The following is a 23,352-nucleotide window of genomic DNA, read 5'->3' as shown; positions in this document are numbered from 1 at the left end:
GGGGAGGAAACTGGTTTGCTGAAATCTTTGTGGGCAAATGTGAAGCATTAGCGCACATTTTGGCTTCGGTCGCTGCTCCTGCACGCTCCCGGCATTCTGATGTTAACAGGAAGTGACGTCATGTGTCTTCTTCCTGAGTTATTAGGGGTTGTTTTGTATTCCACGCTACACAAACCCACAAAGAAGAGACTAGACCGCAGAAATGGTGGCGAATCACTTTAGAAACAATAAATATTGGGGTAAAGTTGAGGGAAAGTTGCGATTTTCGCGGGGTTTGCTTGATTTTGCGTTAATAGTTGCGATCGCAACATCGCGAAATCCTGGAGGGTCTGCAATTTGAACCCCTAAAATACTTCCAACCTTAAAATATTTGGTATAACTTTAGACCCTCAACTGCTTTTATCTTAATTTCTAAATTATTGCCCATATCCAGTCAGAGCCAACTCATGTACAAACAGGTGCCACCTATTATGGGTCACTTTGTGCTAAACTAATCTGTACTATAATCTATTTGTCTGGTTAGATGTTTTAGAAGATTAGGGCTAAGGTAACTGGATGAGAGAAGCTCTTTTAAAAGCTCGATTTTTCCTTCCAATGAGAAACATTTCTGCTGATTTGAAATCTGCGTTTGTGTGAAGAGTAATGACAGCTCTCGTTGCACAAAGAGCGGCCTGTTCATTCAACTTTTCAGGGCCTGATAAGGGAGTCAGGTTGCAGCCTGCACGCCGCACCGTGCGTTATCTCGCCTCACTTGGAGCCTGCTTTGTGAGGGAAATGGAAGTGTAGGGCCCACTCAAAGTTTATCTTGGGGGGATGATAGGACACCTTTCCCTTATGGCCCCCGGTGCTCATAGCTGCACACTTGGAGAGGAAAAAGAATCAGCAAGGCAAGAAAAACTCTGGTTGATAGGTTTGTAGAGCCCAGAAACTTCAGCAGGAGTATCTTAGACGTATGGAAGTCGTCCCAGTTGTTAGGTTCTCCCCCTCCTCCCAGAGCTCCTTGATGGATTCCAGATGAGGGAGGTAAGAAGAAAGAGGAGGAGGGGAGGTGTTAAAACCAAAAAGAAAAAACGTGTCTGGCACCGCAGCGGCGATCGTGCACAACAGCGTCAATAACTCCGCCGCTTTTATGGCGCACGGGGCTCTGTTCGCCAGACCTCTCGAGCTGCTTTTCAGACTCGTTTTTAAAAAAAAAAACAGGCAAACACAAAGAGTCCTACCCCCGGAGAGCGCCAGACAAGCTCGGGACAAGGCTCACGCCGAGTTGAGCCAAGATCCAACGAGGCTGGGAGAAAAACAGACATGTGTCCAATGTGTCCAATGTGTCTTCGGAGCGCAAACGGCACACATATTAAGACCTTTCTAAAAGTGCACGACACGCCAGAGGAGTTCCGGGTGCTGGAGGTTTTCGAGGTCGTCCAAACCGGCAATTATGACGGAAAAGACAACTTTTTATACGACTAGGTTCGGTTTAGAGTTTTGTAATTGCCGAAGTCAGAATAGAAACGTGTTTGATTCGAGTCCAGACACCAGAAACGGTGTCACCGAAGTAATGTTGACTTCTCTTATCGTTTTTTGTCGCTGCTCTTTTATTGTGCAAAACTTGGACTTTAAATGAGAGCCAATTTAGGATCCAACTGTACTTTCCCCAACTTTATATCTTTAAAAGGCGTTACCTAACCCTAACCCTAACTTCAGCTGACAGTCTGCCAGTAATAAATCGTTTTCCAATGACCATACAGCCTAAAACATTCCTCCTACCCACGCTGTGTGAATACTTTGTCTTTTATCTGCTTCACATCGTCACAGTTGAGATGTAATAACACCAAGAATCTGTTAAATGGAGGCTGGAGTATTTTAAAAATGTGATGGATTTATGCTTATTTTTCCTTTCTTTCGCAGAAACTTGAGCCACAACAAATTGCAGACGCTTGATAGGAATTTGTTTTCCAGAATACAGAATCTAAGTGAAATGTAAGTATGCTTGGTGTTCTCGCTGTTTGCTCGAGTAAAACTTATGATATCACAACGTATGACCGTGTATTCTTCTGTCTGTTTGTTTCTCAACATGAAAAGAAAACTGAACCACAATGAATTGGAGGAAATACCAGATTTGGGTCCTCACGCTTCAAACATCGCAACGCTCATTCTGTGAGTAAAAGTTTTTTTTATTTATTTTTTTTATCTTTGTCCAGTTGTCCCATCGGTCCGGTCTGGGTCAAAATGGAAACAGTTTTTTCCCCAAAATGAACTGGTTTCTAAAAATATCCTGGTAAACACGGATAGTTTCAAGAAATGTCTCCATCCACACGAAAACAACTCAAATCATTGTGCAAAACCAGGCCTGCAGATGGCGCTGTCACAAAAATACAACAAAAACGGGGAACGTAAAGCTGGCACGCTGGGTCCGAACTGTAAACACAACAAGAAGGTGGTTTTTCTGTAGCACAGATACCAATGTTGTAACGTCTGACACAACTGGGGTTGTAGGTTCGCTTTGAGGTTATGATGTCATTGTTGGGAAAAGGTTAGGATGGCGTTTCAACAGCTTGGCTCACAGTTTGATATCCGATCCGACTGGTCCATGCTACGCTGTACAATTCAAGATTTAATGACCCCGTGTACGACTTTCTGCTGCGGGAGAATGGAGTACGTCGAAGATCCGACAACGATATCAGTTCAACAATAAAACTGCTGAATTCAGACGCTGGGTGAGAGATAAAGACAGATGCTTTAGGGTGGGAAAAGACGTCGGTTTCGCCAGAAAATCTCTGATATTTGTTGTAGGTCGTCTTTGGCAAAATGACTGTTGGTGAGACTGTCACAATGAACGACCACAGACCACTGATTCCAGCTCCAGACCAAAAATATTTTTACAATCCTAAAGATTTTGTGAGAGACGGCCGACGATCACACTGGTTCTCAAACAGGGCGGTCAGCCCCAAACGGGTCAAGTGTTCGACATCAAACGTCATCAGCGGGAATGAAATCTAGGTGGCTGCTGCTATTTCTGCTTGTAATCTTGGTTCATTTAGTTTCTTGAACTAAATGGACCCATGTCAGGGCCGAATCCGTCTAGTCGAAGCATCAAAAAAGCCATCATCGTCCCCTGCAGACTTCGAGTCGGTGATTCTCTGGAATCTTGTTTTGCAAGATGTGCTTTCAGACTAACACCAAATATTAGCGAGTGAAACCTCAACCATTTTTATTTGGTCTGTGGCACATCTCTGTAAACTACCCAGCGTGAAGTTACTGTGGAAGAATGTGCCCCGACTCCCGGCCAGATGAGGCGTATTCCTCATCAAGCCCCAACACGACAGCCAGCTGCAGCCGCAGGTAGCTCAGTCCTCAGCCAGTCAATCAACAATTTGTTTGCAGCTTGAAGAAAAGAGCGTCACCTCCAGCAATCATTTTCTTATTAGCCGAGAAACATGAGAAGGGTAGGCTTTATCTTTTGATGCTCTCTCACCTGCAAGAGTGGATTTCCCTCCCTTCTTTCGGGGAGGGTTCTGATTCTCGTGTTTCACTCCTGGGCTTTGTTTTTATTGTGTGGTTCACAGATCCTAGCATACCTTGTTTAAAAAGCTATGTTGTTCCATAAGGAATCTTAGTTTGGATTACTGCTACAAACTAACCAAGCTATAAGACATCTTCACTTATGTTTCAACTACAAGAACCGTTTCAAGCTTGTATTTCTATCTGTAAGTTTCGACAGGAACAACGAGGACCAAATCAGATTACCTGTGTAGAAATCTACTGGGGCCCTGATATGGAGGTAGCACCGTTCAAATGACCCTGAACCTTTGAGGCGAAGCGTCGTGGTGGTGGGGAACACATAAACAACTCTGTTCGGTTCAGGATCCTCGGCTTTCTCAGTGACGGGCCTTTCTGACACGTCCCCAAAAAAGCTGCTTCTGTGTACGCTTTTTTTAATTTTTGTTTATAGGCCACGCTTCCTTGAAGTTGAAGTGATTTGTTTTAGAGTGTAACCACTCTGAATGTATCAGAGATTAATGCTTTATGGTTTTAAAACTGTATTTTCTTCTTTTTATAAGTGTATATTTAGGTTGATACGTTCAAGCCAGTAAGCTAAAGTTTCTCATGCTCGGCCGTCCATTTTCTTCTGGTTGTAGAGGCAACAAGTCTAGGAGGGAAACCCAAACACCCCTATCCTCAGTTACTGTCTCCAACTCCTCCTGGGGGAACCCAAGGTGTTCCCAGGCCAGAGGGGACATATGATCCCTGCAGGGAGGTCTCCTACCAATAAGACAAAAAAGTTTTTTTGGCAACAAAACCATAAGAAATGACGAAATCCTCTTCAGGGAGGCATTTGGGAGGCATCCTAATCTAAAGTCTGCAACACTTCAGCCGAAGCTTTTTGATGCAGAGGAGCGCTGCCTTCAAGCTACCCCAGGATGATAGTTCCAGAAAATAACCACAAAGACCAGTCCTTTTTAAAGCTGCCGGCCACGTTCACCTTGATACGAGCGTTCAGAAATGAAGTGGCCAACGCAGAACCGAAAGAGAAGCATTAAACGTGTGACAGACATCTCCTTCAAACCGTTTCCAAAACAGATCAGTTTTTTCAATCAATTTTTTTGCGCAAGTTTCGGTTGTGCTACAGAAAATTGGCGCCATTTGTGGAGACAAGGGAAGCGCTATGGACAACGTTGGCCCTGTGTTGTTGCTGTTTTTTTAAACTTATGGGGATTCTCCTGAGACTTCAGGAAGAGAGGCGCAGTGGAAGAAATGCTCTGGATGCCGCCATTGTTGCACGGCGGAGTAGGACAGCTGTTATCCGCCGGAGATTTCAGGCTTTACAGCGCCTTCAGCTGGGGGACAGACGGCAGAAACGTTGCAGGGTAAGCTAACGCTGCTGTTCATATTCCTATCTTCGCTCTTTATGCTTGCATCTGGCCACACCCACGACCAATGAGTGAACAGGAGCTAAGCTTGCGTCACCCTACTCCGAAGCAGGGACCAAAAAAGCAGGAACCGGCCTCAAAAAATGCCGGTGGAAATGAGTGCAAAGCAAGCCGAGGAGAGTGGAGCCGGGACCTTTAGAGCCCGTGGAAAAGGGGCAAAAGTGTCTCGGTTTTGGTTTGTAGGGTTTTGTGAAAGTCCCTTAAGGCTGAGCCTGGCCACTCTGTGGATGAAGCTCATTTTAGGTGCTTGTATCCAAGACCTCGTTCTTCTGGTCATGATTCAGATCTCATGACCACAGGTGAGGGTTGGAGCGTAGATGGAGCAGGAAATCGATAACTTTGCCTTTTGGCTAAGCCTCTTCTTCACCACTCAAACTGGAGCAACATCCTCATTACTGCGGATGAAAATCCCAGCTTCTTAAGCTCCTCTGCTTGAGGCAAAGACTCACCTCTACAAGCAAGCGTTGCACCTTGTTAAGGTTGAAACTACTAACCAGAAACAGGTGGTAGTTCATCATGCAATCTCTCCAAAAAAGGGCTAAAGTCACATTGACTCATGAGTGTAATTTCTGTAAACTTAAGAAGGTCGCCAAGTCTCGCTTGACATTAAAGCTCTCAGTGCATTTTAAAATGTCAGTGCCACCCTAAAAAACATCCAAGAAATTCCCGAAAATCTCTAAAAGTTGAATTAATCTGAAACGAGTTAAAGCTATAGGAAGACAAAGGGGAAGAAAAACTGCACTTGCTAACTTGCACATACTACCATCGTTGGTAATCCCCCTCTTTTTCCCCTCATGTCATCCAGTGCAGTACAAATTTTTTATTTTTTTTTCCAGTGGAACATTTTTCCAGAATTTCTCTCCCTCCTTTAGTTTCTCCAAGTTGGGAGGGTTGTATAGAAAGAAAGAAAGAAAAAAGACCTCAGGGTATCAAATACCACTTATTCAAACAGCCAGTCAGACATAGCGGCAGCTCTCCCCAACTCCTTTGACCTCGCAGCTTCGAGTAAAAACAAACGGCAATAACCCTGCAGCTGGTAGTAATTGAGTTGTGATCATCTTAATTAATTGAACAATTTCCCAGGAATTTAGAGAAGGGGGTAAACCCCACCGCCGCTTGATCCCCCCAGCCTGTGTTCGAGGAGGGTTCAACAAATGACCGCAGAGATCGCAGGTCTGATTAGGTAGAGAACGACCTCTTGGCATTTCGGCGGAAATAAGAACCGTGTTGGAAGATGTAAATCACAAAACGAAACAGGAGCAATTAAAATAATCTTATGTAACATTTACAGGATAAATCTGTGCAATAAGGGGTCTACTGCTTGTACAAATTGTTCGCCATTGCTTTTGATGATCAGAAGTGATGTTTAGTCTGGTAAAAAGAACTATTATGTTTACATCGATCACTTTATTGGTCCATAAAGTGATCAATGTAAACTGTAGTGAGTCAAGATTCAAGGATATGATGTATTTTTAATGAGGAGGATGTTAGTTGATGTGTAAAAACGGTGAGCCTCATTTCAAAGATGTACGAGGAGCCTATTATGGCGTCTCAAGGAAAAAAAAGGAGCGCTGTTTTTCATTACAGGCGCCACGGCAGAGAGGAGTCATCAGATTGCATCTAAAAACTCTGTTCTTTTTCCAATAGGAAATACCACACACACACAAAATCTCAGACGCACCACAAGCGAGACGGTTTTTAGTAAAAAAAAAAAAAAACTTTCCATTTGAAAAACTTGCTCTGTTGAAATTTTTTGCTGCTTAGTTTTCCTGAAAACACATATTTGGTAAAAAAAAAAAAGAATTTAATTCAGTTTGTCGGTTTGTGAGTACAGCTTGGAGCCGCGATGAGGGTGCTGGCAGGTACAAGCTTGTGCGAAACTAATCATGCTGGTGTAAAAAGCCTGCGAGCCGAAGGTTCAGTCAGGTAACACGCATTTGTGAAAATTAACCAGAAATTGTGTGATGCTTGCTTTGTGTGTGTAGTGGTAAACGCCTGCGGTTGCAGCTTCCTCAGCGCGACAATGCCGGCTTTGTGTCTGTGTGCTGGTTTGACAATAAATCCATATCCATTTATTTATTTTATTCCCACCTGATGCTGCGCAGGGTCCCTGGGAGCTGGTGCCTGTCTCCAGCAGTCTCTGGATGAGGGGCAGGGGACACCCCGGACAGGTCGCCAACCCGTCACAGGGCCACACAGAGACAAACAACTATTCCCACACCTAGGGACATTTTAGAGTCTTCTGTTAACCTAACATGCGTGTTTTTGAACTGTGGGAGAAAACTGGATATCTGGAGAAAATTCACGTGCAAACTCCAGACAGAAAGGCTCCGGTTTCAAACTCGGGGCCTTCATGCTGTATTGCAACAGTGCTAACTTGAAGACAGCAGTGCTAAAGGTGCTAACAACACAGCAACAGCGCTAACAATGCTAATCATGCAGAAACATTGCTAACAATAAGGCAACAGTGCTAACAATGCTAAAAACACAGCAACAACGCTAACAGTGCTAACAACGCAGCAACATTGCTAACAATAAGGCAACAGTGCTAACTGAAAGACAAGCGTGCTAACGGTGCTAACAACAGGGCAACATTGCTAACAGAGCTAAAAATGCAGCAACAATGCTAACAATGCAGCAACAGTGCTAACAATAAGACAACAGAGCTAACAACACAGCAACAGGGCTAACAATGCTAACAACGCAGCATTAGTGATAACAATAAGCCATCAGAGCTAACAACATGACAGCAGCGCTAACAATGCTAACAACGCAGCAACAGTGTTAGCTGCAAGGCAACAGTGCTAACTGCAAGGCAACAGTGCTAACTGCAAGGCAACAGTGCTAACTGGAAGACAAGTGTGCTAACGGTGCTAACAACAGGGCAGCAACAGTGCTAACAATAATGCAACAGTGCTAGCAACACAGCAGAAGGGCTAACAATGCAGCAGCAGTGCTAGCTGCAAGGCAACAATGCTAACTGAAAGATGAGCGTGCTAACGACAGGGCAACAGCGCTAACAGTGCTAAGAAGGAAAGAGAGCTAACTCCAGACGCTTCAGATGCTAACTGAACATCACCCGTAACTCTTAGCCGTGCTCCTCCATTTTGCACGTTTGTGTCAAGAGTTAGGGGCGTCTCAGTTGGCTGTGAAGCAGGAAGAGAGACTTTTTGGCTCTTTGAATAGAGATTGTTCATGGGAACACGTAGAACTTTGCTGTTGCAGTTCTGAGCCACCAAGGGAGGTAGTGACGGAGCAGAAATAGACGCCACGGTAAAGGTTACTCTGGTATTGAAGGTTGAGGGTGTGATGTCGTGATGACAGACGGTCCACGTCGACACCTCTACTGACTCCACGATAACGGCTTCACATCATCGCTGGATGTCGCCTGGTCGATAGGGAGTTTATGAATAACTCAAGGTGTCTTGAAAAATGGCCTCTCTTTGTGGCCATATTGTAAAACTATTTAATATAAGAGGCCAGATTGGTAAAGGTTAGCGTTGATTTTGTGCTTCGAACGGAAGGTAGTGTATCTTTTCTGCAAAACGTGAACACCTGAACGTCTTTATCATCATTGCCTGTTGCTTTATTCATCTCTGAAAAACTGGAAAGACTGCTTCTGTTTCACCCAGCTGCCTCCGTCTCTCAGCAACCAGTGAGGGAAAACCTAAAAACGGAGATACAGGTGTTGCGCAGCCTTTTTTTGCTTGGGACCTGGGGGTTGCGGTGCAAGGAGACCCCCTCTGCAGAGTCCCAAACAAAAGGCCTGCTTGTGCCACTTTTAGAGCAGGGAGTGATGGGATGTATTCTACTACAGCCTTAAAATTTGAGCCAGCACAATTTTCGAGGTACGCCGTGGTCCCGTCCAGTTTTCCAACTGATCTTTGTTGATGGGTAAATCTTCCTCACTTACAGAAACCTTCGACACTTCCTGGATGTCGTTTCCATGGGAATCTATGCACAAACATGAAAGCGGTGTGGAAAATGGGTCGACGTGAGCACACAGTTCCCTGAATATGTGACAAAATGGGAACAGACTGAACTGCAGACGGCCGGAGCGTCGATGAGAAGACCGACTTTGTTTTTATTATTTGAATATCGACGTGGAAACAGGCTACACAGACGCTCGCTAATAATTTTCATTTTATGTTCACGGTCCGTGCCACTTATGAAGCTGCACTTCAGATTAAGGACAAAGTCCAGCTTTTTGCTTTTTTAGCCAAATAAATAAATAAATTCCTGGTCAGCCAGGTGTAGTCGGAGGAGGGACTCGAAGCTCTGCAATGAATACTGAAAACGGGGCCTGTAGTCTGGTGGACTGGACGGTTCCCCCTCCTCCTGTCCACTCTCTCCACTGCTGAATCCCGGTACACAAAGAGGGCACTGTACAGGCTCTGTTTATAACTAAGAAGTCCCTGCACTGCAATTTAGGAGGCGTGCAGCTCAGGAAATTGCTGGCCTCTGCCGAGGCATGCTTTCACTGAGGGAATGGTATTCATCAGCCAAGTAATTGGTGGGTTATGTTTTTAAATACCTTGTTGGTAATTACCTTATAAACAAAATAACACATCGTTGAACCTGAAGCTTTTTTTTTTTTTTGATGTGACAAGCTGTGACATTAATCAAGTTGAACAATTTGTTGCAAGCAGCATCAACAAAAAAAGAAAAAAAAGGAGGAGAAAAGTGACGACAGAGTTTCATGTTGGGTGGTAAGCTTCAGCTTCGCGAGCGCGTGAGAGTTTGTCATTTTTTTCGTGCCGCAGTCTAATTTGGGGACTTGGCTGTTTGTATATCTGGGAACATGAAACTGTTGTGCACCGCTAGTCAAATATCTGGTGTTTTTGTAATTTATCGGAGCAATGGCGTCTGTGTTTTCAGAGCAAACAACAGGATCGGCAGGATTTCTGAGGAGCGGCTCAGACCCTTCCTCGCCCTCCAAACGCTGGACCTCAGCAACAACAAGATCGTAGAAGTAAAAGCCAGCTCCTTCCCTGCTCTGCCTCTGAGGAACATGTGAGGATGAGTTCCTTTGTTCTTCGTGCTGAAAGATGCGCTCCATTTTAAGCTGAACCCGTTCTGAATTTGTTCAGGTTCCTCAACAACAATCGGATCTCCTCACTGGAGACCCGCTGCTTCTCCAGCCTGTCCAGCACCCTGCAGGTTCTCCAGCTCAACCGGAACCGCATCTCCACCCTCCAAACCAAGAACTTCGAGCTGCCTAACCTCCAGCATCTGTACGTTCTCACTTGCTTAATTTTGTACCGATTGTTGCATTTTCAGGACACGAGGTTTGGAGAAAAGTCGAGCAGACTTTCGTCCAGGCTAGGCTAATGGTTAGCCAAACTGGGGCTCCATTTAGGTTATTTTTCAAGCTTATAAATCAACTCTCTCAAATGTTACAGTGGGGTACACTTTCCCATGAAGGCATTTAGTTTGTTGCCGATGTCCTGATCCGTGGGTCCAGTCTTTTTCGATGTTCTGGTACGTATTTACGCTCAGATTTGTTGAATAAATTCTGCAGATAAAAAGATAAACTTACCAAACTAAGGAAGAGCATCCCTGATATTTATTCCTGACAGCTGTTTTACTCATCTGTTATCTTTTCTGTTGCGTTTAGCAGCAAATTCACTCATATTCCCACGTAATATGTCCAATTCCATTTGTTTACCTACCAGGAAATCTACCGAAGTAAACTTTTTCAAACAACCATAGTTTCCAATAAGTAGCTTTAATATTAGCTAATGTAGTGTCGTTCACATCCGTATGTTGGTTTTGAGAAAGAGTTGTTTTATAAGCCAGAAAAGCCATAGTTTAACTAGCCTGGACCAAGTCATGACTGACAGGGAGCTGGTTGGTCTTTAAAAGGTTTCGTCCTTCCTGTTTACAATCCCGATCCCAAACGATCTGGGGTTTTTTTTTTCAGAGAGTTGAGTAGAAACCGGATTCGCCATGTGGAGGGCTTGACGTTCCAAGAGATGGTCGCTCTTCGCTCCCTGAAGATGCAGAGGAACGGCCTCCGAAACCTGATGGACGGCGCGTTCTTCGGCCTCAGCAACATGGAAGTCCTGTAAGCGGCGAACGTTCGGCCGACTGTTTTCTAAGTGCTCCAAAACGTGGTGTGAAAGGTGTCACCGTGTTTGTGCCGCCCGCAGGGAGGTGGACCACAACAACCTGACGGAAGTAAGTAAGGGTTGGCTGTACGGCCTGCGGTCTCTCCAGCAGCTCCACCTCGGACACAACTCCATCAGCAGGATCCAACCTAACATCTGGGAATGCTGCCAGAAACTCACCAAACTGTAAGTCCATGTTTGGTTTGGTTTTCCTTTCCTGTCCCCAATCAAGCCCTTCCCCACCTCCTTCCCTGCTTATATTCCCTTCTCATGTCATTCACACCCAGAACCTCCCAACACTTCCACCCTTTCTTACAAGGAACAGCATTAGTTTGCCCCATTTCTTTTTTTTTTTTTTAAGATTTGCACAAATGTGGCCGATTTGTCAAGCTCGTCTCTGGGAGCCGCTTCAGTTTCCTTTGTTGAGGCTGTTTGCAGCAGTGGGTGGCTCGGTGTTTACCACGTGTGCCGGGTTTTTTGGTTTTGATGTGTGTGTTTGTGTCCTTTTCTGCCTGCCTCGCTCTTATCGCCTGAACCTGGGAGTAAACAAAGCTGCCTGTGGGCCGTGAATGTGTCCAGATATCCGATCTGTTCTCATCTGAGTTTACCTTAAAGAACAGAACGGTTGTTTGTTTTCTTCGCTTTGGTTTTATTTTAAAATGATCTCTTTGGGACGGATAAGTTCATCCAAACAAGAGGCCGGGTATTAAATTTACTTATGAATCAGATGTTTAAATTTGGCGAGAGAGACCAAGGAGAAAAAGGACAGAAACTGCAGTATTTTTGTGAAAATTAAGAGCTGAAATGTGTTGAATGAATCGGTAACTACACTGTTCGAGGTAAAACTAGCAGAACAAAAGCTAAAAGCTATGATTGAGACATTTTTAAGGGTGAGCTGAGAACTCCCGCAAATACTTGGAGACACCGAGTTGCAAATTGGCTCCAACTCCAAACCTGATTGGTCGATCAAACCACCTATCCGAGCTAAAGCTCTCACTTCTTTTAACGTTTTGGATTATTTTCCTTCATATCTTAAAAACAAGTGAAATAAAGTTGCTTTTTTTGAACTCTGGGGGCCTAAAGTCTTCCTGCCAGGCTGCTGTTCTAACCTTCCTTCGTGATTTTCCGTCTCTTGTCTTGCAGCAACTTGTCCTCCAACCATCTGTCCAGGCTTGAGGAATCCAGCTTTGTTGGTTTAAGCTTACTGGATGAGCTCCTCGTTGGAAACAACCGTGTGAGTTTCATCGCAGACGGGGCTTTTCGTGGCCTCTCCAACCTGCAGATGCTGTAAGTTTCACGCCGCGTCTTTCTGTTGACGGTTAGGCATATGTGATTTATTATTTGAACATTATTAAACACAGATGCTGTCCTCGCTTTTAAACAGCAGCGTGACTGATGAGCGCTGAATGACGGCTAAAAATATGCTAAAGAAACTGGTACTTCAGATATTAAAGCTAAAAGTAGCTGAACGGTGGCGAAGAAGATTTCTCTGAGACATCTCCGTGTATTTCCATGGGGAAAATAATTGTAAATAAAGTTAAATGTGTTGAAAAAGTTTTAAAGTTATGAAAACCAAAAGTCAGAGCAGCCGTTTCCTGAATATGGTTCATTCTTTTGTTTTTTTTTTGTTTCAAAATAAAATTGCAAAAACAAAACGAGCGTGTGGTTTTTTTTTTGTTTTTAAAACAAAATTAGAGAAACGGCAATTGCAAAAAAAAAGAAGGGGTATGTTTTTTTTTTTAACTGCGATGGTTAAACCAAAGACGAGCTTTTATTTTGTTGTTAATTATGGCGGAACCGGAAATGAAGACCTGAACTCCCGGCAGTTACCAGCAGGTGGCGGTAATGTACTGATTTTCTAATGTCGTTTTAAAAACAAAAAAAACACACGCTTGTTTTGTTTTTGCAATTTTATTTTGAAACGAAAAAAAACAAAGAACGAACCATACATGGATTCTGAATGAGCCGAATGTTTTTACGTCTGAACGGCTAAAACAGCGAAGCACGCAAAAGTAGTCAGATAGCAAAAATGTGTGGATAAATAAACAAAACAGGAAAACAGTGAAATAAATAGGAGATGTATGAAAGAGTCCAGTCTGAGATTAGGGAGAGGACCTGGTTTTCTGCCTGATTCGTTCCGGGGAAGTTTATTAAACTTTGTGTTGAGGTGTCTCCACAAACATAAAAAACTCTGACAGGCAGAACCACAACCTCAGCAACCCCCCCACCACTGTTCCCTCTGTCCAAACGTCTGTCCCACACCACATCCCCCCCTCCTCCACCCGTTCCCACAGAAAGGCTCGGTAACATTTCCCGTGGTTTGGAGCTAACTGGAACCAAATGTGAGCCGGGCTGCTGAGGTCACCGCAGGGCAGTTGTGCACCTTAGTGGCCTTCAGCTCCCCCAACCCCCCAACACACACACTGACACGGACACACACACATTTCACCAATTTCAATCAGCCATAGCCAAGCGCGCTGAGGAAAATAACTGTTTGAAAGCTTTAAATCAGCTAAAAGATCAAAGGAGACAATTTCTCTGGGAAACTCTTGGCTCTGACTGATCTCGGTGTATTTTTCTTTCTGTGGACAACAAGATAAATGTCTGCATTTTTTTTTCCTCCCCCCCAAAAAAAGTCACAGACACAGAGTTTTTTTCCTTGCTGGAAAAACAAAAAACAAAAATGTGGCGAGCTGGTAGTTTTCCTGTACGAGCCGAAGGGCCTGTGTTGCTGTTTGTCGCGTTAAAAGCCGAACTAACCTAAAGTTTCGTTTAATTGACTCACTAAGCTAACATCCTGTGCTAACAGACTGAGGATCTTTATGCAGACAGTTTTAAATGAAAAAATAATCAACAAAAGGACCAAATAATGTCAACAAACATTGAGAGTTTATGACGCATTTGGTCATTCTATTTAATTTACACTTTGACCATTTATTCTAATAAAAACTGCGTTAGCGAGTTGATGTCTCTGGTTGTGTTGGGTCGGTTCGGTGTAGGTGTTCGTGCATTTTGGAGACTTCTTGGATCCGGTAATGATGATTGATGATGATGATTGTGTACCATAAACAAAACAATCATAGAAGAACATCAGTTTTGGTGGGAAATAAACTTTGCGGCTAATATTAAACAGTCATAATCAGACCCTCCAGGATTTTGCGATGTTGCGATCGCAACTATTAATGCAAAATCAAGCAAACCCCGCAAAATCACAACGTTGCCCAATATTTATTGTTTCTGAAGTGATTCGCCACCATTTCTGCGGTCTAGTCTCTTCTTTGTGGGTTTGTGTAGCGTGGAATACAAAATAACCCCAAATAACTCAGGAAGAAGACACGTGACGTCACTTCCTGCAGACCAGGGACAATCCAGAAATGCTCATGAATGTCAGTTTAGAAGCTATCAAAGTTCTCAAATAAAGCACCTTTTGAGAATGTCAATGTTTGTTGGGAATTATCTTACAAAACTAGGAAGGTTTTTGGTTTATAGATTAAAAGTTATGGTTGTTTATTGATTTTAGTAAAAAAAAAAAAACTCAACTTTTAGGAAAATGCTCCGCGAAATCAGGCATTTTAGCCGCAACAATCACAAAAAAATGCCCGCGAAATCCTGGAGGGATTGATTATCTATGCTAGCTATCTGTCACACGGTGTAAATACGTACAGAGAATTATTTTTTACATTAAACAGATCAGATCTTTTGAATAAGGGGTTTTCGTATCAGCTGTTGTGGGTAGCTCTTTGAATTAATTCCGACCGGACTGATGAGCTAACCCAGGGTTCAAACGCAGCTGAGACCGAAGCCGGTTTGTGTTTTATGAACCTTTGCGCTGCTGTTCCCGTTGGAGGAGAACCCGGGCTGCGCCGGGAGTGCTACGTCTCCTTTCTGCTGCCGCCGTTTACGCCTCAGTTTGGTCAGAACTAACCCAGACAGCGTTCCTGCTCAGCTAAACCTTCTGCTACATCCCATCTTTATTTCACCCAACGCTCATTAAAACTGGGTGAAGCTTCAACTTGTGGACGTTCATCCAGAGTTGTCTGAAGTCTTTTGGGTGTGTTTGGGGTTGTAGAAACCGAAAGCTTGCTTTGACATTGAAAGTATTTCTGACAGACGAAGCTGTAAGATTGATACTTTATGTGTTTAATGCTGCATTATTTTGACAGAAACGTTTTGAACTGGGAGTATATTTATCCCTTTTTAATAAGGTTTCACTCCCCCCTTTCACACAACACAGAGAAGCCATCAGAAACTTTTAAAAGTGCCACAAAATCAGGAAGTGACTTTCTATTAGGGCACAAAGCCGCTTTAATGGACGTTTTACTGGCTCAGCTGTTTTCTGGGTGTGGATTTTTACAGTGTGGTCTTTTTTTTGTTTCCTCTAACAGGGATCTCCAGAACAATGAAATCTCGTGGACCATTGAAGACATGAACGGGCCGTTCTCGGCCCTGGACAAGATGAAAACGCTGTGAGTTCCTGAATGATAACTAAGCTTCGTTTGAACGACATAACGTCAGTGACGAAAACTGATCGGGGCTTTTGTTTTCGTTGCCAGGTTCCTGCAGGGGAACCAGATCCGCTCGGTGACCAAAAAGTCTTTCTCAGGCTTGGACACGCTGCAGCACCTGTGAGTCACGTTTCGTTGCTTGTTTGAAAAAGTCGCAGCCGTAAACCGAGCAGGACGGATTATAGGAAGACACAGAGGGCGTTTGTTAGCGCCGTTTCTCTGCTTTGATGTGGAGTCAAGAAAAAATAAAAAAAATTAGTGTCTTTATGTGTGAGCCAAATCATATCGATCACCAAGGCAAGTGGAGACAACTGTGTGTTTGACTGCAACAACTGCATTTGATTCTAATTAGTTTTTTTCCCCCCCGCCGTTGCCAAAGCTCAAAGCGTCCCAGAGTTTGGGCCTCTTTTGATTAACTCAGTAATCTGTTGCCCAGAGTTTTATTGTTTTGGAACCCAGACCTTTTTTTATTTGTGCGATTGAAGTTTTTGAAGTCCTCACATCAAACATCTGCTGTGTGCAAAAAAAAAAAAAGAAATCGTTCATCATATCTACGCTGATGCCCCCTTTTTTTGTTTCTTTGCACAGAGATCTGAGCAACAACGCCATCATGTCCATCCAGGCCAACGCCTTCTCTCAGATGAAGAACCTGGAGAAGCTGTAAGTGTTGTTGCAGGACAAAACACCAGGTGAAAGTCATTATTGGGTGCTGGGCGAGTCAGCCCCACACACGGCTGACGTCACTGCTAATAATGACTTCAGGCTTTCCTCTGCTTTCTTTAAGGTTTCACGAAAACCTTAAAGAAGTCTTTAAAACTCTAGTTTTCTTTGTTGAAACGCCCGTCCGTCCGTGTGTTCCGCCGTAATCCGTGTACGGTTCCTTCTTTGGGTTTTTTTCCTTTCAAAATAAAATTGCAAAAACAAAGCATATGTTTTTTTGTTTTTTCATTTTTAAAACGAAATTAGAAAAACGGCAATTGCAAAAATAAAAAAGGGGTACGTTTTTTTTTTGTTTTTTTTTTTTCACTGTAATGGTTAAACCAAAGACGAGCTTTTATTTTGTTGTTAATTCAACGGGACCTTATGGCGGAACCGGAAATGAAGACTTGAACTCCCGGCAGTTACCAGCAGGTGGCGGTAATGTACACCTTCAGTTTCTTTAAAATCCACAAGAAGAAGAAGAACTTTTTCAGAATCTACCAGTTTAAAAATGGATCCGTTTGTCTTATTTAGAGGGAATCGACGCATTTCATTGAGAGCTGATGATCTAACCGTCAACAAGATTTCTTTAATATTCCAAGGAAGTTATTAAATCAGGACATTACCGCCACCTGCTGGTAACTGCCGGGAGTTCAGGTCTTCATTTCCGGTTCCGCCATAAGGTCCCGTTGAATTAACAACAAAATAAAAGCTCGTCTTTGGTTTAACCATTGCAGTTAAAAAAAAAAAAAAAAAACATACCCCTTCTTTTTTTCTAATTTCATTTTAAAAACAAAAACACACGCTCGTTTTGTTTTTGCTATTTTTTTTTATAAATGAAAAAACCAAAGAACGAACCGTCCACGGATTTGCCGGTGCCTGCAGTTTGACTTTTTCCCGGACCGCGTCAGAAAACACTCGACCTTCTGTTATCTGCCGCCCCTTGGCAGGCTCCTGAACACCTCCAGCCTCCTGTGCGACTGCCAGCTGAAGTGGCTTCCCGTCTGGGTGAAAGAGCAAAGCTTCCTGCCCTGCGTCAACGCCAGCTGCGCCCACCCGCAGAGGCTGAAGGGCAGGAGTGTGTACTCCGTCAGCGAGGAGGAGTTCGTATGCGGTGAGTGACGCGTTCGTTCAGCGCGACGTCCGGACACACGCGTGCCGAGGGAAAGTTTTCCACTTTCGACCCAGATTCCGAAAACGCTGGGAGGCAAATAAAAACAGAATCCCATAAACTTGTATTTTTTTCACAATGTAACATTTCAAAAAGCGTTGGGACAGGTCCATGTTCTCCTCTTCTTTTAACATCTGTCTGTAAACATCTGGACCTGTTGTTCTAAAACCTGGAGATCCTTTCCAGAGGCACTAATGCACCCCCATACCATCAGAGAGGCAGGCTGACCTCAGAACAGTTCTCCTCTTTGGTCCAGAGGAGACATCTGTTCACATCTGGCTTCTTCTCTGCCTGATAGAGCTTTAAGCAGCATCTGTGGACGGCACGGTGAACTGTGTTTACAGACAGTGTTCCTGAGCAGAACCAGAACCAGCCTTGACCTTTGACCTCAGAGGTTTCTACAGATTCTTCAGATCTGTTGATGATTTTATGAGCTGGAGATGATGGGATAAATAAAGTCTTCCAAAGTTTCCATTGAGGAACATTATTCTGAAATTGTTCCATTATTTTTAGTTCCAGGTTTCCTCAGCCTGGTGAACCTCTGCCCGTCTTTACTTCTGACAGATTCAGCCTCTAAAATGCTCCTTTTATGCCCACTCCTCTTTACTGACCTGTTCCTTATTCGTACAACCTTTTTTTGCCCCAGTTCCAACGGTTTTTAGTTGTTTCTACCCCAAAACAAATAGTACTATTTCTTAGTTTAAATATTTGTAATGTTTACTGCGTTCCATTGTGAATAAAATGGTTTTATTTACATTTTACAGATTAGAAAAGAAAATTTTCCAGAGTTGCTGTTAAGCTTTTTTCCTCCTGTCCCAGATTTCTGTACAGACTGAGTTTAATGAAGAAACATGTTGGAAATGTATGTTATAAAGTGTTTTTTTTTTCCTTTCTGTTAAATCACTCAGATGACCTCCCTAAGCCTCAGATCACAGTGCAGCCAGAGACCCAGTCAGCCCTCAGGGGCTCCAACGTGACATTTGTGTGCTCCGCGGCGAGCTCCAGCGATTCACCCATGACCTTTGCCTGGAAGAAAGATAACGAGGTCCTGAATGATGCAGAGATCCATAATCAGGCCCATCTACGGGTGCAAGGAGGTGCGGGAAGTGAGGCGGAGGTGACGGAATACACGACCACGCTGCATCTGCGCAACGTGGACTTCTCCAGTGAGGGGAAGTACCAGTGTGTGATCTCCAACCACTTTGGGTCGTCCTATTCCACGAAGGCCAGGCTCACTGTTCACAGTAAGAGAAGAAGAATTACTTTACTCTTTAAAATGTCCAAACCCAAAATGCTTCAATCTAAAAGGTCTTTTGTCGTTCTTCCAGTGCTCCCCTCCTTTACGAAGATGCCGATGGACCTGAGTATCCGGGCCGGGGCGATGGCTCGGCTGGAATGCGCCGCTGTTGGTCACCCGTCCCCTCAGATCGCCTGGCAGAAGGACGGCGGCACCGACTTCCCGGCGGCCCGTGAACGCCGAATGCATGTCATGCCGGAGGACGATGTCTTTTTCATCGTGAACGTCAAAACGGAAGACATTGGCGTTTACAGCTGCACGGCTCAGAACACAGCAGGAGCCATTTCTGCCAACGCCACACTGACTGTTCTTGGTGAGGAAGTCGTTTTACCTTCAAAGGCTTGTGTCATTCATAACAGTTGTCATTCAACTCTAAACTACTCCTGCGGCTGTTTCTTACAGAAACGCCTCATTTCCTGCGTCCCCTCGTGGATTGCACTGTGGCCAAGGGTGAGACCGCAGTCCTGCAGTGCATTGCTGGCGGCAGCCCCGCACCGAGGCTGAACTGGACCAAAGACGACAGCCCGCTGGTGGTGACCGAGCGTCACTTCTTCGCTGCCGCCAACCAGCTCCTCATCGTCGTCGACGCTGCGGAGGCGGACGCGGGAAAGTACACCTGCGAGATGTCGAACGCGCTGGGCACGGAGAGGGGCAACATTCACCTGAGCGTGCTGCCCAATCCCAACTGCGACTCCGGAGTGCAGGGCGGCATAGGGATCGGCTCGGCGAACGGAGCGGGATCGGACGATGACGGTTGGACCACAGTGGGCATTGTCATCATAGCAGTGGTGTGCTGTGTGGTTGGAACATCTCTGGTCTGGGTGGTCATCATCTACCACACCCGCCGGCGGAACGAGGACTGCAGCATCACCAACACAGGTTGGTAGAGTTTTTTAAAAAAAAAAAATTCCTTTCGTTCTATCTATTAATTTTAAAATGCATTTGTGCTCCAGATGAAACCAACCTGCCTGCAGATATCCCCAGCTATCTGTCCTCCCAGGGAACGCTGGCCGACCGACAGGACGCCTACATCCCATCTGAGAGCGGCAGCAGCCATCAGTACCTGGCGTCGTCTATTAGTGGTTTCTACCTGCAGCCTAAAGACATGAACGGTACGAGCACCTGCCCTTTGTTCTCGGTCTTGAAAGTAAATATTCTGAAAGTTCCTGGTTTGCTGACTTGATACCATCTCTTTCCCCTGCCAGGTCTCTGTCAGCTGGATACAGGAAGCGCAGCAGACATGGAAGCAGCCATTGATCCTTTGCTCTGCCATTATCAAGATCCGATTGGCTCACTGATTTGCAGAGACAGCTTATATCCCAACGAGCCGTCCGAAATCTTTACAGGTTGGTAAAGAACTTGTTTTTGATCATTCATGCCCGGCAAAAACTCTAAAAGAGCTTTATTAGCCTGACTTTTCACTTTCAGGTTGTTCCTTCGACCAAAGTCCAGTTGGCTTCGACTGCTACAGCGGCAGCTTGACCAGCCCTAAAAGGAAGGATTTCTTGCTGCCTGATTTTTTCGACCTCTGCCCTTCCACCGTCCTGATGCAGCTTCCCGGCTCCAGTAAGCATCAGGACCCCTCTCACCTGCAGAGCGACTGCAGTCCACCCTTTGAGAACGGAGACGTGGTCAGCTACGGCAGACCTCACCAGAATCTCTCCACCTGCAACACCTTCATGGGTAGGCCTTTCGGTCCCGTTGGCATTCTGAAATTCACCGATGGTGCTTTTCTCTGACGCGTTTCTCCTGCAGGAACGTTTGGGAAAGCTCCTTGGAGGCCCCCCAGGGATTTTTACAGCGGATGCAACCCACCGCCGGTTGCTTATAACGGAATAACTCTGCACGAGAACCCGTACGTTGATTCGAACCACCGGGAAAACCTCGGCAGGGACTCGTCTTCGGAGCAGAGCAGCATCTACGAACATCCCTTCGACGGCTGTAGGACTGATCCCTTCTCACAGCGCAGGATGAGCTCTTAGCTGGGAGGCTCTGCACCCGTTGGCGGCTTTTATGAAGAGGACAATAAAAAAACTAAATAAATTTCTACCTCAGTGAATGGACAACCTTTGCAACTAAGGACTTCTGTAATGTGCAACAAGTGAATGTAAAGGACAGTTCGATGTTCCGGCAGAAACTGCTTCTTGCTGATAAAGGTTCAGTTAAATAACATAGATGGGTATATACATTTTTTTATAAAGTTTATTATATTATGTAAATTGTTTATAAACAGATCTCATTATTTTTGCGTACTTTTATTGTATGACTGTTTCTGCAGCGTATTCATTTATTTCAGCTTTGATTAAAGCAATGTTTTGCACATACGTAAACAATAAAATAAAATAAAAACACCTAAACGTGTGCTGCTGCGTTCACTTGCAGAAAGGAGGTGAGGCAGAGGTTGGTCCTTACAAAACGGTGAAAATTCAATATCATTAATGATAATTATTGAATTTAACTTAAATGCACGGCCATCGCAACATCAATTTGGGCAATATCAATGTTGCGATAAATCTGTAATTATAATTCCACGTGTCGTGCGTTCGTTCCAGTATTATATTTGGGCAATCCGTGACACAAACTGTCCTTGTTTAGATAAGAAAAGCAAAAGGAAAGGTGGGTTTATCCTGATATCGCTGTACATTTCACATAGGAAGGTAAAAACGTTCACTTTGAGCTGAGATAAAAAAATGCTACAAAAGAGAAGATCAGCGTTGAGATAAGCGACAATATATTTATATATTACACTTTATTAAAGGAAGGTTGAGCAGAGAATCCCAGTTTCAAGGAATGAATTCTCTGCTGTTTTTATCAACGTTAGTTATATAAAATTTATGATTATAAGTGAAAAATAGCAGCTAGCTGTAGCACTTCAGGTGAGGACTGGGAGAAGTATTTCTGCTGGAATAATCCTGTAACGTGAATTCATCAGTTTCATCGATATAAATCGACGTAGGCGCGACGTTTTGGAGACTGGAGGATTCGGATGCTGCGCTCAGACGGGCTGGAAAATAACCAGGAATTAATGGAAGAAAACGTGAAACGTGTTGCGTTCACACTGGTGAGGTGGTAAAAGAAAAGTTGGTCTTTTAGTCCAAAGTTTCCACATTTTTACGTCTTTTTTCGCCCAACATGGAAACCATCCAAAACAGCAAACGGGAGCGAAATTAAATCAAATCATTTGGAACACGCCGCTTAACGTTTATAAATATGAGCGTTTAGACCGGCATCAGTAATAATTCTATTAATATCCGTGCCTGTAATTAAATACAGCTTAAAATGATTACAGGTAATTCAGGGTAAATCCACAAATCGCTGCTGGAACGGTGCGATGCGATGTACCCGAGTCCAGACTAGGCTTTCTGTGTTTGCTCCGTTTGCAGGATGACTCACCCCCCCATCCGCCGCCCCCCCCAGCCCTTCTCGCCCGGCGGTTTGTTGTTTCAGGCCTCTCCTCTTCAGCAGGAGGGGGAGAAAAAAGGTGCGCTTGTGCGCCGCCGCTAGCTGTCGAAACTTGTCTCCACGGTGGAGCTGTGTTTATGAAACGGCAGATTCACGATGGTGGTGCCATGGGGGGGGTTTAATCAGATCCTCCGTTCAGGGACGAGCGCCTCAGTCTGCCTTTAAAAGAAACAAACTGATTTCATTCCCACTCGGTTTGTATAAAGAACCGATCTTGAGTTTTGCTTGTATATGATGTATTATCCCCCCCCCGTCCTTTTGGCTGACTAACGTTTAAGAACACCTTCTCGATGTGCTCTTGGCTACGCGGTTTGTAAACGAGGAACGAGGGGGGCTTTCGTTGGAAGTCCTGCCAGTTCTTCGAGGAGGCCGCGATTAAGACAACATGGCGGAGCCACACACGCTCAGACACCTGGGAAACAGCTGTGGAAGCAGCGTTCAAAGGGAGGCCGGCCTATTTTCGTCTTATCTCGGGGCAGAGCAGGAACAAAGTGGGGTTTGGAGTGATGAATGCTAAACGGAGAGGATTCCGATTACACTCGTAGGGGGGTATTTACACGGCTGACAGAGGTGAGTGTGTATAAAACGCACATAAACAGATGTCAGACAGGAAGAAAAAGGGAATATTGGGCCAGTGCAACTAAAAACACGGGTCTGTGTTTCGTTTTGTGCTTTTTGGAGCAGATAAGTGATTAAACTCAGATGAAAATACAACTCCCAGCATTCATTGAGGGAACAGATCTCCTACCAGACTAAGATTTTCCTACCAAGAAATATTGGCTTAATATCATTGGCTGTGGCAGCCATCTTAAATTGGTTCGACTCCTAATTGATTTCACTAAAATCAGTTTGTGGCTCATAAGATATTTTGCTAACAGTTGATCCCAACAGCGAATGCCAAACATTCAGGCGGAGCAGCTGAGTTTTAGCCTAATATCTGTAAAACCGACTGAGTCGTGTGGATCTTTGAAAGCCCGGAGGAAAAGTTGAACTGTGACCGGACTGACGAGCTAACGGCTGGTCAGAGCGAGGCCAACGCCGAAGCGGGCTGTGGTTTGAGCAAACGCTTTCTCATCAGCATCTACAATGTCGTGCTGGAATTTACGTAAAATTATGCAGGAATATCACGTTTCTGAACCATGAAATATGAAACTGATGGAAATATAAAAGTTTACCAACAGCA

General features: G+C 44.5%; 1 protein-coding gene across 1 annotated transcript in view; it reads left to right on the top strand.

The window, feature by feature from the left end:
• Window positions 1–21,058, top strand: part of lrig3 (leucine-rich repeats and immunoglobulin-like domains 3) — a 23,454-nt gene extending 2,396 nt beyond the window's left edge. Inside the window, exons 2-19 of the mRNA XM_017437422.3 lie at window positions 1,903–1,974; window positions 2,077–2,151; window positions 9,804–9,938; window positions 10,016–10,159; window positions 10,849–10,992; window positions 11,078–11,221; window positions 12,179–12,322; window positions 15,421–15,501; window positions 15,589–15,660; window positions 16,129–16,200; window positions 17,190–17,353; window positions 18,319–18,654; window positions 18,739–19,020; window positions 19,110–19,586; window positions 19,661–19,819; window positions 19,913–20,053; window positions 20,136–20,390; window positions 20,463–21,058. Coding sequence (XP_017292911.1) covers window positions 1,903–1,974; window positions 2,077–2,151; window positions 9,804–9,938; window positions 10,016–10,159; window positions 10,849–10,992; window positions 11,078–11,221; window positions 12,179–12,322; window positions 15,421–15,501; window positions 15,589–15,660; window positions 16,129–16,200; window positions 17,190–17,353; window positions 18,319–18,654; window positions 18,739–19,020; window positions 19,110–19,586; window positions 19,661–19,819; window positions 19,913–20,053; window positions 20,136–20,390; window positions 20,463–20,689 — 3,124 coding nt within the window. The 3' untranslated portion in view covers window positions 20,690–21,058. The remainder of the gene's footprint in view (window positions 1–1,902; window positions 1,975–2,076; window positions 2,152–9,803; window positions 9,939–10,015; window positions 10,160–10,848; window positions 10,993–11,077; window positions 11,222–12,178; window positions 12,323–15,420; window positions 15,502–15,588; window positions 15,661–16,128; window positions 16,201–17,189; window positions 17,354–18,318; window positions 18,655–18,738; window positions 19,021–19,109; window positions 19,587–19,660; window positions 19,820–19,912; window positions 20,054–20,135; window positions 20,391–20,462) is intronic.
• The last annotated feature ends 2,294 nt before the right edge of the window (window positions 21,059–23,352 follow it).

This window comes from Kryptolebias marmoratus, linkage group LG18, assembly GCF_001649575.2.
Source record: "Kryptolebias marmoratus isolate JLee-2015 linkage group LG18, ASM164957v2, whole genome shotgun sequence".
In the NCBI taxonomy this organism is placed as follows: Eukaryota; Metazoa; Chordata; class Actinopteri; order Cyprinodontiformes; family Rivulidae; genus Kryptolebias; species Kryptolebias marmoratus.
The sequence above is the reverse complement of the archived record's forward strand: the minus strand, read 5'-3'. Positions and strand labels throughout refer to the sequence as shown.